Source organism: Hemicordylus capensis, chromosome 4 (assembly GCF_027244095.1).
Source record: "Hemicordylus capensis ecotype Gifberg chromosome 4, rHemCap1.1.pri, whole genome shotgun sequence".
NCBI lineage: Eukaryota > Metazoa > Chordata > Lepidosauria > Squamata > Cordylidae > Hemicordylus > Hemicordylus capensis.
This window is the reverse complement of record NC_069660.1, coordinates 127,825,473-127,843,439: the sequence shown is the minus strand read 5'-3', so window position 1 is coordinate 127,843,439 and position 17,967 is coordinate 127,825,473. Positions and strand designations below refer to the sequence as shown.

General features: G+C 42.0%; 1 protein-coding gene across 6 annotated transcripts in view; it reads left to right on the top strand.

The window, feature by feature from the left end:
* PTBP2 (polypyrimidine tract binding protein 2) overlaps positions 1-17,967 on the top strand; it is a 110,548-nt gene that overhangs the window by 21,332 nt on the left and 71,249 nt on the right. For 5 of the 6 annotated variants that reach the window (XM_053247083.1, XM_053247080.1, XM_053247084.1 and 2 more), the window contains exon 3: positions 6,558-6,633. The exons of the other annotated variant lie outside the window; for it this stretch is intronic. In XM_053247083.1, coding sequence (XP_053103058.1) covers positions 6,558-6,633 — 76 coding nt within the window. The remainder of the gene's footprint in view (positions 1-6,557; positions 6,634-17,967) is intronic. 6 annotated transcript variants of the gene reach the window in all.

Sequence of the window (17,967 nt, the reverse complement as noted above, 5' to 3'; positions counted from 1 at the left end):
TTGCTAAGCTGCCAGTGTCCTGGTAGGGCCACAGCTGGGACACCAGCCTTGTCTGGTGCAAAACTCTCTCTGTCAGGAGTGCCATTTGGGCCTGCAGTAACTATGAGCATTCCCAGAATGCCATCTTGATCTTGAGAGGGGAGTGCAACACAGAACAGGAGACCCCATCTTCCTGGCTATTCAGAGCACTTAAAGTATTTCTGTCTTGTCAGGATTGATTTAGAGTGTTTTGGCCCTCATCTACAACACAATGAATATTTATATACTGCTTTTCAACAAAAGTTCCCAAAGCGGATTACATAGAGATTACATATTAATATTTATTAACAATTAATAAATCTACTCCACTATTGATCCCATGCACTGGTTTAGCCCTTTGATAGGTTTACCTGAATTTAATGTAATGGAGAAATAGCATTAGATGTTATCACTATGCTGATGACATTCCAGATCCATGGATAACTTCACTGTAGATGTCAAAAGCCTTCTAGACAAGAAGGAACCTTGTGGAAACCCAAAGCACAAATGCTACAGGGTCACCGCTGGTATGTTTCCCAGAATATGGGAAACTCCTATATCAGGCAGCAGTGATACAGGAAGGTGCTGAAAGGCATCATCTCATACTGCACAGGAGAAGGCAATGGTAAACTATTGTTGTATTCTACCAAGAAAGCTACATGGCTCTGTGGTTGCCAGGAGTCAACACTGACTTGACGACACAATCTTCCTTTTTCTTTAAGAGATTCACAGTTCTCGTTCCCATTCAGCCATGAGGATAATGAGACAGTTTCTCTGCTAAAATCAGATTGAAATGGTTCCAGACAATCATTTTTCATTTCACCTGGCTCTCCGTGTCATCCGCTTTAGTTCTTTCTCCACTCCACCAAAGGCAGCACCACTACGCATCACTGTTATTGTGGATGGAGTTGGATAACCTTGACCTATTGGAGTCTGTCCCTTCACCCTAGTCTATGGTCAAGAGGCAGATTCCCGGTCTTTGTGGTTTGGTGGTAAGCCCTCTGCGCTCACCGCCTCACCCTTACTATTGTAAAGCTATCTGAGGTGAGATGTATGTGTTGAGGATGGGGTTCCCTGTCTGCTAATCATTTTAAGAAGAGAGATATAGTGGCAACAGCCTTGGCATTTATTATGATGGCATCACAGAGGAATGGAGTTGCCACTTCTTTGTTTTTGAAGCGTCTCTATGTCTGAAAATAATTTTGATATAAGAGTAACAGATGTAGCCTTTCTCATCAGTTTCCATGATAGGTAAATTTGCACCAGTTACATTTTCTTCGGCATGCACTTCAATAAACAACAATTTATATATGCAAAAATATTTTTTAAAGGGTTTAAAAATTGCATTCACTTTCTCCTTATTACAGTTATATTGTGAATTAATTTCATCAGTTCATAGAAAACATACATGGGTGAATATTGTCCTATAAATTCCTAATCCCAAATTGAATGAATAAAATCCAATTTCTTAACAAACTCGTCAATCACATTTTCTTCCTTTGCATTTTTGTAATAGATAAGTAAAGTAAGGTTAAGTGTGCCATCGGGTTGGTGTCGACTCCTTGCGACCACAGAGCCCTGTGGTTGTCTTTGGTAGAATACAGGAAGGGTTTACCATTGCCATCTCCTGCGCAGTATGAGATGATGCCTTTCAGCATCTTCCTATATCGCTGCTGCCCGATATAGGTCTTTCCCATAGTCTGGGAAACAGATCACTGGAGATTCGAACTTGCAACCTCTGGCTTGCTAATCAAGTCATTTCCCTGCTGCGCCAAAGTAGACAGCTGTAAATATTAGGGGTGTGCACGGAACCGCACACCTGCGGTCCGGCACTGTGGAGGGGGTCCCTTTAAGGGTGGGGAGGGTTTACTTATCCCTCCCGCCGCTTTGTCCCCTCCAGCACCCGTAGGTATTGTAGAAATTGGGGCGGCAGGATATCTCCCCACCGCCCCTTCTTGCTCCGCAATTCAAAAGGCTGTAACAAGCCTTCTGCGCACGTGGCGTGAGCTTCACGTCGACCCGACGAGGCCAGGTAGACCGGGCCTCCGGTGGTCGGAGGCCCGGTCTACCCGGCCTCGTTGGGTCGACGTGAAGCTCACGCGCTGCGTGCGCAGAAAGCTTGTTACAGCCTTTTGAATTGCGGAGCAAGAAGGGGCGGCGGGGAGGTATCCTGCCGCCCCAATTTCTACAATACCTACGGGTGCTGGAGGGGACAAAGCGGCGGGAGGGATAAGTAAATTCTCCCCGCCCTTATAGGGACCCCCTCCATCCGGACCAGACCGGCCAGGTCCGGACGGTCTGGAGACCTTTACAATGGGCTCTGGACCGGTCCGGACCCACCCCTAGTAAATATCACCTTCCAGATGTAATTTAATCAGCCTACTAGATGATGGGGATAGATTTTTCCATATTTCAAGTATATGTAACCATGATCAGAAGGTAGTTGATTAGTTAGGTTAATTTTTTTAAAATACAGCTTCCCTTATATACCTGGACAATTCATACCCTGACACTACTCTTATTACCAGTAATATATTTCCCATAGTTTGTGACAGGGAAGCATGGCCAAAAAACATACAGTGTATCTTTGCCCACGATCTTGCACCTCCAGCAGTTATCTTCTGATAAATATACATATCTTTTAATCAGGATGTGATGAAGTTCCATGTATACCTAGTTATTACAAATTTTCTCCTATAGTGACATTAACAGTTTGCTCTTTTCCCATATCCACCCTTCCTCCAAAATCGAGATTGGCGTCCCTTTATTCCATTTTCCCTAGCTCTTATTCTCAACAAAAGTACCAATATGTTATCTTACTTGTTCTTCCTTCTGTCATCAACAGGTATTTTGCTTCTGTGTGTTCTCTGGTTGTACCATAATTTTGGACCGATGTCAATAATTTATCTCTAATTTGAGAATACTGAAAATAATAAAGTCTGTCTCCTTGCATTATATTTGCAATTTCTTGGTAGTCTTATTCCTGCTTCTGTTCAAAACAGTATAATTTGGAGATGAGTCCAGATGTTAATAATGAAAGTTCCATAGTTAACTTGCCGCTAAAAATATCAGCTAAAATTTATTTTCCCACCTCTTGTTTCAGTATCACAGCAAACTAAAGGGCTTAATTTCCAACTCTGTTTCTTCTGCCTGAATTAACCTTTGGCAGATCCCTGTCTGATATGACTGCCAGTGTTGATGCTTGATCATATAGTTCCAAATTAGGGAATACTAGTCCTTCATCCTATTTAAGCCTAAACAACTCTGCTTTAGTTGCTTTAGGAAGTTTTCCTTTCTGGACAGATTTTAATTTTCTTTCTGTTTTTAATAGTTGTAGCCTTCCTTGCAAATAAACATAATAGTCATGAAAATAAACAATACCCTAGGCCTAGACAATATGACCATCTTCTGCAGTTGTTCTTGGCTGTGAACTAGGGAAAAGAAACTGGAAGAATCTTTCTTTTCCACCCCACCCCCTTATCGGACATGTCGTCATCATCATAGTATTGCGAGTTATGGATTCTTATCTAGTCTGGTGGCTATAGGCCACCTCCAGCCTCAGAGGAAACCCAGTTGTAGGGGAGCAACAGCAAGAGAGACGGATGTGGTCACCTCTTGGCTGTGGGCTTCCCAAAGGCATCTGGTGGGCCACTGTGAAACAGGATGCTGGACTGTATGGGCCTTGTGCCTGATCCAGCAGGGCTGTTGTTACGTTCTGACATATTATCTTCTCTGCCGCCCTATTTAGGACAATACAGCATTATGATAACACTAGGATACTACTGCCATGAAGTCAGCTAACCTGGTATTACAAGGAAATGTGATAACATGAGGTTTCTATGGAAAGTATATAAATCTGTCTTTGCAGTTTTCATGTTGTATGATTTCTACTCTTCAATTGTTTTACTTTAAAGGCACACATATTGTGAATCATTTTAAGTTTCTTTTACGTTTCCATTGGGCCAGATCAGATGTAATATGGAGCCAGGATTGAATCCTGGTTTAATGTGCAAGGCTTGAAGAACGCTGTTGATTTTGCTTAAGAAAATGTCAGGATCTCTGATGTCCAAACTAAGCACTTCTGGTTTATAGTTGACCAGAGTTCTAAAATAAACCAGCATCTGAACCTGGGATTGTATTATACTAAAACAGCCTATCTCTAAGACTGATGGACTCGGATGGTTTTATAATAGCTTTGGGGGATTTAACTTTTGTCAGGACTGGTGATCCTCTTGAGGCATTGGTTGAGTTCTGTGAAAGGGAATTGATTCATGCTGCAGACCCAAGTGCTTCTGAGTGCCCTTTCCTGGTTTGCAGCGTCCACGCTATGTCATGGCTTACCTGAGAGCTGATGACAGTGAAGCAACTGGGACAACGGTGGTGGAAAACCTAGGGCAGATCCAACTGAATGTAGGATTGAGCCCAATTAGGGTCTACTCCATGGCAATGAGATGTGGCAAAGAAGTCTTTTATGCATCCATTGTGTTGGTGCACAGTCATCCATTGGAAATACTTTGGATCATTTGGGGGCAACAGACTGGATTTCAAGGTGGGGTCAAGGAACCCCTGCTGTGAGCAGTTTGCACTTTGCAGATAAAAATTCTTCCAGTTTGCAAGTCCTAAACTATGTTCCCAGTATGAGTTTGTAAAGACTGCCTTGAAAAAGAGAAGACTTAAAATGACAGGTGTTCTGCAGGCTGCCAGAACTCCCCCCCCCCCCCAACCCAACACCTATTTCCTGCACCAAAGAAGGAAATGAGGTAATGGAAAAGAACAGGATTCTCCTCATACCCTGTTCTAAATTACTGCCTAGATTGTCTGTTTCACTCTGTTCACTTTAAAATAAGGCAATATTACTTGCATCTGTTTCTTTTGAGTCTCACATACACAAGGTTTTGAGGACTCAGAAAACAGTGTCACAGATGATGTAACAACTTCTCTGGTTACCAAGATAATGAGTACATGTTGGAGTATTGCTGCTTCAGTCCTCCAAATTTTCCTCAAGCCATGTTTAGAAAGAAAGAAAAGGTGATGAGGAGAGGACTCTGATACTTGTTCACACTTGTACATGCTCATAAAATTTTATTAACTGTATTTGAATCACCAAGCTGGTGGGACGGACACACACAGAGAAAGTTTATGCAAAAATGTATAATATAGCTTTAGGCATTGGGTGGCGGGGTGGGATGTGGATGCATAGAGTACATTCCTCTTCTTTCCTGTCTAAGCTTTTTCGAACATTATGACACCTAAGTTGGAGACAGCTAAAAACCATTGTGTGGCAACATTCCACATTATGTCTGTAACTGTTACGGATGAGCTAGCCTGATTATGGTCTGAGAAGCCTCCCAAGAAGATGCACTCGTGCTCGCTCGCTCTCGTCTCACTCCCATCTTTCCTATAACATCTTTCCTACTTTCCGGCTGTTCCAGTGTCTTCTGGTTTCTATAATCTTATCACGTAAGGCAATCCCTTTACAGAATGGACTGACTTTCTCCTGACATCTAATTAAAACATCTATGCTTCTTGTAGTCCTGCAAATGTAAATATAATAACAGGGTTATGAAGATTATTTTTGTTGTGCAGTTTTCAGTAAGGTTTGTGTGATGCCATTTTAATTTCTCAGCCTATGGGCCTTCTCCGTTGCAGCCCCTGGACTTTGGAATGTGTTCTCTGTTGAAATAAGAGCCTCCCCATCTCTGGCAACTTTTAAAAACTCACTGAAGACTATTATTCACCCGGGCTTTTAATTAGATTTATTATGGTTTTAAATTTTTAATGTTGGTTTTAAATGATTTTAATGTTTAAATGATTCTGATTTTTAATTCATTTAGTTCTGATTTTTATTTTTTATTTTGATGTAAACTGCCCTGAGCCATTTTTGGAAGAGTGGTATATAAATCAGATAGATAAATATATAATCAGTGAACAAGAGGAATGGAGTAGAAAGAAAGCATCCATACCACTGGTTTTTGGTAAACTGTAAATATTCTTGCAAATATTTATATACCACTTTTCAGAAAAAGTTCCCAGAGTGATTTACATAGAAATAATCCCTCTACATAAATATAGGATGGCATCCAGATTAGTTTTCTTCAGCACAAGGACCCCTTCTGCTCATCCAAGGATCTTTGCTGGCAGGACTGTGCTGTGCAAATGCTCTGGATGCTGCCCATTATTTGTTTCTTTCATGACTGTCTGTTGCAAAGCTGGAGTGTGAACTGTAGTTGATGTAGTGCTGATTGCTTAAAATACTGTAATTTTTGTATAAGCTGTTGAATAATTCTTGCTAGCTTCACAAGTTATGTTATAGTGCTCCATGAAGAGATTGTTTTGTCTGGATGAAAAATTGCATGCAAATAAACTTATTTTATTGGATGGCTACCTGAAAGAAGAGGATGGGGTGAGGAGGGAACTGCTAAGTTTCTGAGTAGGTTTACTGCTCTAGATTTTCACCTTAAAAATGCTATTTGTCAGTCTAAACAATGATAATAAAAACTTCTGACAGGACAAAGTGCTTACTGTTTCTTTCTTTTTAGAGAGGATCTGACGAACTTCTTTCAGGCAGTGTTCTCAATAGTCCAAACTCTAACATGAGGAGCATGGTAGTTACTGGTAAGTGATGCCTTTTTTAAAGGAGCCATTCATCATTTTAAAATCAAAATCTTGCAGAACAGAAATGAGCTGGCATAAACCATATGCCTTCTCTGTTTTTGTGTGTTAAACTTAGATTTTTTGTTTTTGGTTTAATACCAAATGCCTGATAAAATAGGTTTGCATAGATGTAGAGTATTAAAAAATATATTTGACTTTAAAATTTGGATCCTTACAATTACCTGTAGTGTGGGAGGGGCCATAGGGGTTGATTGCGTGCAGAAGGTACTATATGCTACATGGACAGAGCACTTCCATGTAGGGCTGAAAAAGATTCCTGTCTGAAACCCTGAAGAGCTGCTGCCCATTTGTGTAGACAATACTGAGCTAGATTGGTCTGATTTTGTATAAGGCAACTTTTTGTTCCTATCCTTTTTTAAAGGTTCCTCTTGACTCCTCTCTTAGCAGACAGGGGCATATTCATACACTTTCTCCCCCACCCCACTCCCAAAAAAAAAAAACTTTCCCTGGCCTCTTTCCTAGGTCATTACATAGCTTAATGATGAAATGTTGGTACCTGAATTTTGGTTTTCCTCCTCCTTCCTCACGTCTTTGTCATTACTCGTAAATTTTAAACCTCTATGATAAGAAATCTTTTGTGTTACAGGTTTTTGAATAGTTAAATTAGCATTGTAGATAACTCTTAGGTGGTGATTGTCTACTTCCTTCTACATTTGCTTGATACCCTTCCCCTGCGACTACAATGCAAGGAGAAAAGAGAATCTCATAGGAACACAGGAAGCTGCTTTATACCAAGTCAGACCATTGGTATTGGCTCGGTATTATCTCCACAGACTGGCAGTGGCTTGTCCAAGAGTTGGTCTTGTGGTAGCAAGCATGACTTGTCCACTTAGCTAAGCAGGGTCCACCCTGGTTACATATGAATGGGAGACTAGAAGTGTGAGCACTGGAAAATATTCCCCTCGGGGGATGGAGCTGCTCTGAGAAGAGCAGAAGGTTTCAAGTTTCCTTCCCTGGCTTCTCCAAGATAGGGTTGAGAGAGATTGCTGCCTGCAACCTTGGAGAAGCTGCTGCCAGACCTAAGTTGCAGGCAGGAGCCTCTCTCAGCCCTATCTTGGAGATGTCAGGGAGGGAATTTGGAACCTTCTGCTCTTCCCAGACCAGCTCCATCCCCTAAGGGGGATATCTTACAGTGCTCACACAGGTCTCTCATTCAAATGCAAACCAGGATGGACCTTGCTCAGTGAAAGGGACAATTCATTCTTACTACCACAAGACCAGCTCTCCTCCCATCTCATTCTTGGCCTCTATGGTACAGAACTACAGTGTTCTGGTGCCACTATAGAAGTTGTTTCAAGCGACCTCTTTAGCTTTTTTACTGGCTAGTTAAGGCAACACAAAAGGCAAAATTTTTGTCTTCTGTGTTGCCTCAACTAGCCAGTAAAAGAGAACGAGAGAGTCATGTAGCTGTATCTTTGCATCAGGGGAACCTCATCCAGTAGCTTGGAGGCAACTTTTAATTGCCAGGCAAGTTGCTAATTATACATAAATGTTAATAATGGAATACAGCAAACATATTTCTTGCTCTCAAGACTTCAAGCAAAGAAGGCATATGATGTAATATTTAAAATTACCTTAAGTATTAAAACTAGTGCTGACAGCTGAGTAAAAATAGGATGGACGTTTTTGTATTTCATGTCTCTCTGAATGAGTCCCTCTTTGGGTGACTTTTGATATCACCAAAAAGGTCCAAAGATGTTTGCAAAGGGAGGGAAGCATCCCTGCAACATGGCAAGATTAAGAACTTCCCTGTTGTTGAGGTAGTATGATCTCCCTTTTCACATGAATTCAGGCTGAAGACAAAGGATTAGCTTCATTTTCCCTCAATGACATTGTGATCGCTGGTCAGATTGTCTTATGTGGCGCCATATATCATCATAACATTCAGTATATGATTCCTGATTTGGCTGGAGTCGCATAGTACATAAGAGAGTTTAGAGAATGACTTAGGCCACTGTATAATAATGAGTCAGCAAACAGGTGTGGAGGGAAAGAAGGCTTAAAAGTTATAGGGTGCAGGGAGAGGGTTTTCTTTTGAATCCCTCAGAAGCCCAGTGTTTGCCTTAAGGAAGTTAATGTGTAAAAATTCAGTGCAGCACTAAGAAAGACTGATATCCAGAGAGCTCTGTGCTAGTGCCAGAAACTTAATAAAGGGCTACACTGGGTGGTAACTCCTTCCTCTTTATTGGATGCAGCTCTGCAGATGCATTGCATTCATCCCACAACTTGATTGGATCCTCTCAGTCCTTCAGCTTAAAGATCAATGCAATAGTACAGGAGAACCCTGTTGTTTGTGGGGGTTCTGTTCCGCAGGGGTGCCTGTGGATAGCGAATCTGCAAATAACGTGGAGTTAGGACTATGGGAATGGGGGGGAGGGGTTAGGTTCCCGCACCACCGGAAATCACCCCAAAAATGGCAAAATAGGCCAAATAAAGTTCGTTACTGTGGTCCACCTCGCTTCACTTGTCCATGGATGCCCCCCAAAAGTGTAAAAGTGGCCGAAAATTGGCCGAAAATTGTGGTTTTGGTGCTGTTTTTCCTTCAAAATGAGCCATAAAATGGCTCCAGTGCACAAAATGGCAGCCGGAAATGATCTCAGCGTTCATTTCCAGTTGCCTTTGATCTGCAAATACACAGATATAACCCCTTTTTGCCGTTTTAAGACTGCATATACTGAGGTCGGGTGTCTATTACCCGACCGTGGGTATGCAAAACTGCAAGTGCTGGACCTGCAATCTCAAATACTGGCCCTCCTGTATTTGAGTTCATTTTCAGTTCTGGGGTTCCAGCGCTGGTACTTACAGTGGTAAGATTTGTACTTTATATTGAAAAGTATCTATTGTCTCATGAAATGTTATGGAAGTGTTATTGTTTACTGGGGTCTACACATTTCGGCCTGGCTTGACTTACTAGCCAGCCATAATTTGTAGTTACCAGTGAAGCTTCCCCTCCCGCAAGTCTTTCTGTTTTCCTGAGATCACACTTCCTGCTCCATAGTCAATGTGGTAATGACTTTCTTCTTTCTCGAGTTAAGTTGTGAGAAAATGCAGTGGTTTTTTTGGTGTGTTGAACAGGGGACACCATCACTAACAAGTGGAACTTTTACAGTAGTTCTAGGCAGCCTGAATACATCCTTTATTTATACCGCCAAAAGGGACATCTCATGGCGGTTTACAAAAAAGATTAAAACCACAGTTTTTTAACGACAGTTAAAACAAAAAAATTAAGAGATTAAAATTAGTTTAAAATAATATTTTTTAAAATAGTTCAGAATAACAGTAGCAACAGTAAAGCTCACTTACAGCTGACTTAAGGCTTGATTAAATAAATGTGTTTTGAGAGTTCTTCTGAAGACAACTAGAGATGGTGAGGCTCTTACAGCAACAGGGAGCTCATTCCAGAACCTTGGGGCAGCTATAGAAAAGGCTCGACCCTGAGTCACCATCAGATGAGCTGGAGACGACCGTAGGTGAACCTCTTCAGAAGATCTTAATAAGTGGTGGGGATACTGAAGCAGAAGGTGCTTTCTTAAATAATACCCAAGCCTTTGTTGCTGGCACATACTGGCTTTAACATAAAGTCCTGAATTACTCTGGCTTTAGTAATCTGAGAATTTAACATACATTAGCATCAATTAAACTTGATGTGCATTGATTTCCTAAGGACTTTCTGCTGAGAGCATGGTATACTTACATTTTTTATGATCCAGATTTTATTGTGATATCAGGCATTTGCCAATCTTTCCATTTAAAAGATGGCATCAGTTTATTTGTTTTTTATTGTGCTGTTCATAACATTGCATCATCACTTCAGCAAAACTCTCCTTTCTCCTCCAAGAAATCTGTGTTTCTTGGGAACCATGGGCAACATTCAGACAAAGACTTGCAGGAGCACTTCTGCTTGCACACCATGGGGAGGTGCAGGGTTTTTGTTTTGTTTTGTTGCTAATCTTCCCTTTTTCTTTACAGCCCCCTTGCATACCAAAAAATAAATCCCTGAGGGTTCCCTAAACCTCTGGGTGGAGGTCGGGGGGGGGGGGGCGGTTCTATCTTCAGTGGCATAGGGGATTGCAGAGGGAAGGGAGAGGATCGGTGAAAGTCACCCTTCTCCCCATGTGTGAACGAAAACATGCTTGCTCAAATCTTAGACTAAATGCTGCCTCTTCTAAAGAGTTGAGCATTGAGAAACCTTTAAAATACTTTAACAACAAGTGTGTTTCTCCTTATTCCCTCTTTCTCGGTAAGTTATGAAAATCATCACTTTTGCTGGATGTGTTCAAACCAAATCTGTTAATCCCTCTTATTGGAACTACATGTGAATTCTATTCTTCCACATTCTCAATGAGCAGATACTAGCCAGTATAGCATAGTGACTAAGACTGAACTATGGATCGGGAAGACTCTGGCTTGAATATTGCTGCTTCTGTGAACTCACTAGGTGGCCTTGGGTATACCACTTCCTCTGAGCCTCAGCTTCCCAGCTACAGTGTGGAAATAAGGAATACTTAACTTACATGGTTGTTGTAACGTCTACAACAAGATATTAATGATGTGCACAAACCGGTTCACAGGCCATGTTACAGGCCTGCGAACCGGTTTGCAAGTGGCCTGGTCTGACGCCAGGTGGGGGTGGGTCGCTTTAAGGGCAGTGGGGTTGTACTTACTCCTCCCGCCGCTTTCCCCCCTCCGGCGTTCCAGTTTCAGGTAAAGAAGTCGGGCGGCAGCATTCCTCCCGGCGCGCATGGCAGCGGCAGGCACATGCGCGGAAGGTACTTCCGCTTTTGGCAGACAACAAGGGGGCAGGGGCAGCAGGGAGGAATGCTGCCGCCCTGAAATATTTACCCAAAACTGGAGCGCCAGAGGGGGGGAAAGCGGCAGGTTGGGTAAGTACGAATGCCCCGCCTTTAAAGCAACCCCCCCCACCCGGCATCGGACTGCACTTCTGCGATCCGTGCACATCACTAGAAGATATTATATTTGAAGCACTCTGAATGTTCAAAAGCACTTTTATAAATGCTGAGTATGGGTGGCCCTCGTTATCCTCTGGCCCTGTATCCATGGTTTTGCATATCCTCTGTTGGGTCTTAGAGACCCAGTTTCATTATCTGTGGATAGAAAAATAGGTGAAATTTGCTTATCTGTGATTTTGAGTTGCCGGAAATTACCCGACAATGACTTCTGATGTCATTTCCGGAGGCCATTTTCCAGCAGAGAGCCATATTGTGGCTCTTTTTGAAGAATGGTGAATATTTAACCATTTTCAGGGTAGGGGTGTGTGTTTTGTTTTGGATACAAAACATTTTGTGCCGAAAACAGGCCATTTTGGCTGTTTTGTAGCCAAAACAAAACACCCAGTGCTCGAAACAATTTTTTTTGTAGCCAAAACAAAAAGTCCCTGTTTCAGATACAAAACGTTTTGTTTCAGCTGTTTTGGAATTCCATTTTGCGATCGCAAAAAGTCTTTCTTCTTCAGTCTCCATTTTGAGTTTTGACATCTGTTTGAATTTCCGAACCTTCCAGCCTGCAGATTGGCCAGCGAAAGCATGGGCTGATCTGCTGGCAGTTGCTACCTTATTCCTTTTAAGGAAATTTAAGGGTAAAATTTATCCTCATTGGCCAGTGGGGCAGTGTGTATTTCATTGTTGTTGTTACACACTGTTGTGTGTAGATAAATTGCATTTCAGGGGCGGGGGTGTATGCGGATGTGCATGACCTTTGGAAATCTGCCTGGTTCTTTGCAAAGCTCTGCTGTTGTTGATGATGTTATTTGGGGCAGAAAGGGGGCCTGAGGGGCAAAACAGTGGGTTGGGTGGCAGTGCCCCAATGGGTGTCTGCCACAGCCCAGATTCCAAAGGAATAGGGCAAAGGGCTGATTTCTTAGGAATTGTTGAAGTTTACGCGTCATTAAGGTTTCCCCCCCTAGGGAATAATGGAGGTTTCAGCAGACACATAACTCCACCTGAGGGGCACTGGGGTGGCCGGGAGCGATGGTGTAGTGCACATAGGGTACCAACCACCCCCATGGGTTGCCGGGTTCTTTTGTTTCTGAGGTGTTCTGAGTGTAGATTCTCTGGTAGCATATGAGATTTTAAATGACAAACCACTCTCATATGCTACCAGAGATTCTACAATCAAAACATCTCAGAAACAACACAACCCAGTATCCCATGGGATTGCTATGGGGGTGGTTGGCACCCATGGGGGTGGTTGGCACCCTATGTGCTCTACAACACCACTTGCTCTGGGCCAACCCGGTGCCCCCCAAGGGCAGTTATGGGGCTGCTGAAACCTCCATCATTCCCTATGGGGAAAAACTTAAAGACTTGTAAACTCCATTAAATCTTTAAAAATCAGCCCTCTGCCCAATTCCTTTGAATTAATTCTGGCAGCTTCCTTGCCCCCACTGGGCTCTACCACCCACCCTACTCTGCTCTGGGCCTCCCTCCCGCCACGTGAAGCTATACATTTGCTGAAACCTCCATTATTCCCTATGGGAAAAATCTTCAAAAATTCACCAAAAATCACCCCTTTGCCCAATTCCTCTGAAATGTGGGTGGTAGCTTCCACCCATCGGGCCCTACCACCCCCATCCACTAGTTTTGCCCCAGTGCTGTTTTTTAAAATCCAAAACGTTTTGGATTCAGATTTTGCAATTTCAAACAAAGAACAAAATTGGGGTGTTTTGGATTGGCTGATTTTGAACAAAGAACAAAATGGTGGTGTTTTGGATTCGGGCCAAAAACAGAACAGAAAAAACAAAACAAAAATTCACAACCCTATTTCAGAGTTTTGGGGTACAGAGCTGGATAACTAGGTAATAGGTACTGTCCCTTTCTCTCGCATTTCTGTCCTTCTTGCTTTTTTGGCCCCTTTTGTTTGTTAGTTAGATACCTAGCCCCCCCAATTTACATTGTTTCAAGGTTTCATTAAGAATATAAGAATAGTCCTGCTGGATCAGACTAAAGGCCTATCTAGTCCAGCATCCTGTTACACTAATCCTGTTTCCAATTCATGGAAGACAGGTCTATCAGACTAGTAGCCATTGATAGACCTGTCTTCCATGAATTTATCTAAGCCCCCTTTAAAGCTATCCAAACTAGTAACCATCACCACATCCCATGGCAGAGAATTCCATAGATTAATTATGCACTGTGTGAAAAAGTACTTCCTCTTGTCGGTCCTAAATTTTCCAGCCAGTTTAATGGGATGACCCCTGGTTCTAGTGTTGTGAGAGAGGGAGAAAAGGCTCTCTCCTTCCACTCTCTGTCTACTCCATGCATAATTTTATAAACCTCTATCATGTCTCCCTATAGTCGTCTCTTTTCCAAACTAAAAAGCCCCAGAGGCATTATAATATTAGCTTTCCTTCTTTTCAATCCGCTTCCTAACAGTGTTCTCGCTAAGGCATGTGCATGTTCGCGTGGTCACAAGTTTTTTTTGATGCACAGACTGCGCGCACACACTGCCTTGATACTGCCGCCCAGAACAAAACCCATTCTGCACACAGATGAAAAAAATAGAGAGTATAGTGCTTCCTAATGATCTCTGGCGTAGAATTGGTCTTTTTCACAGCTGCCATGCACTGAGTCAACAATTTCAACAAGCTGTCCACAACGACCCCAAGATCTCTCTCCTGGTCAGACCCCATCAGTGAATATGTGAAGTTTGGGTTTTTTTATCCCAATATGAATCACTTTACACTTGTTTACATTGAACCACATTTGCCATTTTGTTGCCCACTCACCCAGTTTGGAGAGATCTTTTTGGAGCCCCTCACAATCTGTTTTGGGTTTCACTGCCCTAAATAGTTTAGTGTTGAATGCAAATTTGGCCACCTCACTGCGACCCCACTTCTTACTTTTCTCCATTGTGAAAACTGTCCATTTATTCCTACTCTCTGTTTCCTGTCCTTCAACCAGTTACCAATCCACACATGAATCTGTCCCCTTATCCTAAGACTGCTAAGTTTTCGCAGGAGCCTTTGGTGGGGAACTTTTGTCAAAAGCTTGTTGGAACACCAGATATACTATGCCCACTGGATCACCTTTATCCATATGCTTGTTGACACTCAAAGAACTCCAAAAGGTTAGTCAGGCAAGACTTGCTTTTGTAGAAGCTATGCTGGTTCTCTTTCAGCAAGGCTTGTTCTTCTATATGTTTAACAATTTTGTCCTTAAGTGCTTTCCATCAGTTTACCAAGGCACAGAAGATAAGCTAACTGACCTTTAAATTCCCAGATATCCACTGTATCCCTTCTTGAAAATTGGAGTTACATTAGCTATTTTCCAGTCATCTGGTACAGATCCTGAGTGTAGGGACAAGTTACATATTTTTGCTAGGATATTTTGCTCAAATTGGCCCAGTTTTTCAGCCTCTGGGCTGAAGTTCCCAAGCCGGAAAGGCTAATTTCCGGAGTGTGTTTGTGATTAGTATCCTCTGCTGTGAAGACAGGTGCAAAGAACTCGTTCAGCTTCTCTGCATCTCCTTATCCTCCTCAATAATCCCTTTCATGACCCCATCATCTAAGGGTCCAACCTCCTCCCTGGCAGGTTTTCTGCTTCTGATATATTTAAAGAAGTTTTTGTTATTCCTGTTTAGCTATATACTTTAGCTATATGCTCCTCAAACTCTCTTTTTGCATCCCTTATTGTCTGCATGCATTCTTTTGCTGCAGGTTTTGTATTCACGGTTTCCGTATTCACGCCTATAGGCGAGAATGGACCCCCGCTGAATAACAAGGGCCACCTGTATTCTACCATAGCAAATGTTCTTAATTGCTCTGGGACATGTTCATTTGAATGGAAAGTAGGATTGCTCTTATTGTTTTCATCTCTAGTTCTCTGAAAGAAACAGCTCAGGTAATCACAAATGTATAAATTTTAACAAAATTAGCACAGTCATATAGAAGCTGTCCTCTTGCTAGTGATTAGTAGTAATCCTTTTACCCACATTTAAATGACAAAAATGAATTTTCTACTGCTGCTTGTATCATAATTATTTCAAAACACATTCAAAGGCAGGTGCTCAGCATTTTATGAACTTTCAGTGCCTTTCAATTTCTTATATTATTTTCCCAGGGTTTCTTTCTGCTGCTACTGTTTCAAGAAGCAGCAATGATGTTAATATTTTTGTGTCTCCCCCGCCTGCCTGCCATGCATTTCTGGTGTGTGTGTGTGTGTGTGTGTCTGTCTGTCTGTCTGTCTGTCTGTCTGTCTCTCTTTACCTCCACCCCACTTTATTCCAGAGGTCAGAATGTACTGAGTGGGTTTGACAAACAGTCCCTTGTCCAGGTTCACACCTGGTTTGGCAGGGCAGTTGAGCTGAGCTCAAATGATCTGTTGCTAGTTCTGCCATGGGCAACATGATGGGAGGACTCCTGTGTGGTACAGTTGCACTGGGGCAGTGATTGTATTCCAGTGCTGTGTCAGTGCCATGACTTACAGAGCTGTAGAAGTGTTGAGATCCTAGTGCAACTGTAGGATCTCTCTGTGTTTTTCCAGCACAGCAGTGCATGGGACTGGGACTTTCTTGGAAAATGTCTTCTGGTTTCCATTTTCCCCCTGTGTTTTTATCCCATGAAATTTGTTAGTGCAACTCTGAGAGCAAGAAATGCACTTCATGAAGTGAAATGAAGTCTGTATTTTCCAATGTCTGAAGGGCATACCTGTGCCTTGGAGGCTGCCTGTTGCATTCCTCAATGGGTGGCTATATTTTACAGTTCTTTTATAGAACTAGCTTTTGAATCTCTTAAGAAAGCTGCCAAATAATGATGAATATTTAATATCAATTTCCATGAATAACAAAGATTAGCTCTTCTAAGTTTTCTAGACTTCTAATTGATAGGCTAAATAAAGTGTCTCTACCTATGAACAGATGTGTAAGATACAAGTACTGCTAACATACTCAAAAAACAATTTTTCTTGTATTCGTCATCCTTTGCCCAGGTAACTTTATAAAATGCTACTTCATACATAACACTGTTTCCTACACAGAGATGATTTCTGTCTAGTAAAACTTGTGATTTGAGTTTCTCTGTCTTCTATCCAGACACTGTCCCAGGCCCAGACCTGCTTTGTCAGTGCAATTCAGCTGTGTGCAAAGGAGCTGTTACTAGTTTTACTCTAGGAAATGGTGCAAATGCTCTATTATGGTACTACTTAAATGGTAGTTATATGAAGACAGCATGAGTGTAGATCTTGTTTTGCTGCAAGCACATTAAATAATACTATGAGGTCATGCTTTGATATATTTGCAATGCTAAAGTCCTTGTGTTGCTGTTTGGATGATAATGAATAGTTATACTTCCCACGCTGACCATTACACTACCTATACAAAAGTGAGTTTACATTATTTATTTATTTATCATATGTTTATACCGCCTGATATGTATATCTCTAGGCGGTGTACAAAATGTAAAATATTTACGTCACAAATTAAAATACATGTCAATAAAAAATAGAATACAGTTATTAAAACAAGTATTTAAAATTATTAAAGTTTATTCTAATAATTAATGTTAACTGAGAGAATAGGATCTTGAGGTTCTTCCTGAAAACAAACAGAGAAAGAGATGCTCTTATTTCAGCAGGAAGCTTACTTATTCCAAAGCCCTGGGGCAGCCACAGAGAAAGCCTGGTCCTGGGTCGCCACCAAACGAACTGGTGGCAACTGTAACTGGACCTCTCAAGAAGATCTTAATAGGTGGCAGGGATTATGACAAAGGAGGCGCTCTCTCAAATAGCCTTGACCCAAGCCATTAAGGGCTTTATAGGTAATAACCAGCACTTTATATTTCACCTGGAAACATATTGGCAGCCAGTGCAATTCTTTTACAGCCGGTGTTGTGTGGTCCCTTTATGTTGTCCCAGAGACCAATCTGGCTGTCGCGTTCTGTACCAATTGTAGGTTTTGGACTACATACAAAGGTAGCCCCACATAGAGCACATTACAGTAGTCATGCCTGGAGGTTACCAGCACATGTACCACTGTTTTAAGGTCATTCACGTCTAGAAATGGACATAGCTGACATATCAGCCGAAGATAATAAAAAGTGCTCCTGGCCACTGCCTCAACCTGAGAAACCAAGCTACGTACCTGATCTATAAGGGGGAATGTAACCCCATCCAGAACAGACATCTAAAGACATCCAGAACATCTGGATGTAACCCCATCCAGAACAGACATCTAAAGACATCCAGAACAGACATCTCTTTGGTCCTGGCCCCCCACAGTCAGTACCTCCATCTTATTTGGATTCAACTTCAGTTTCTTATC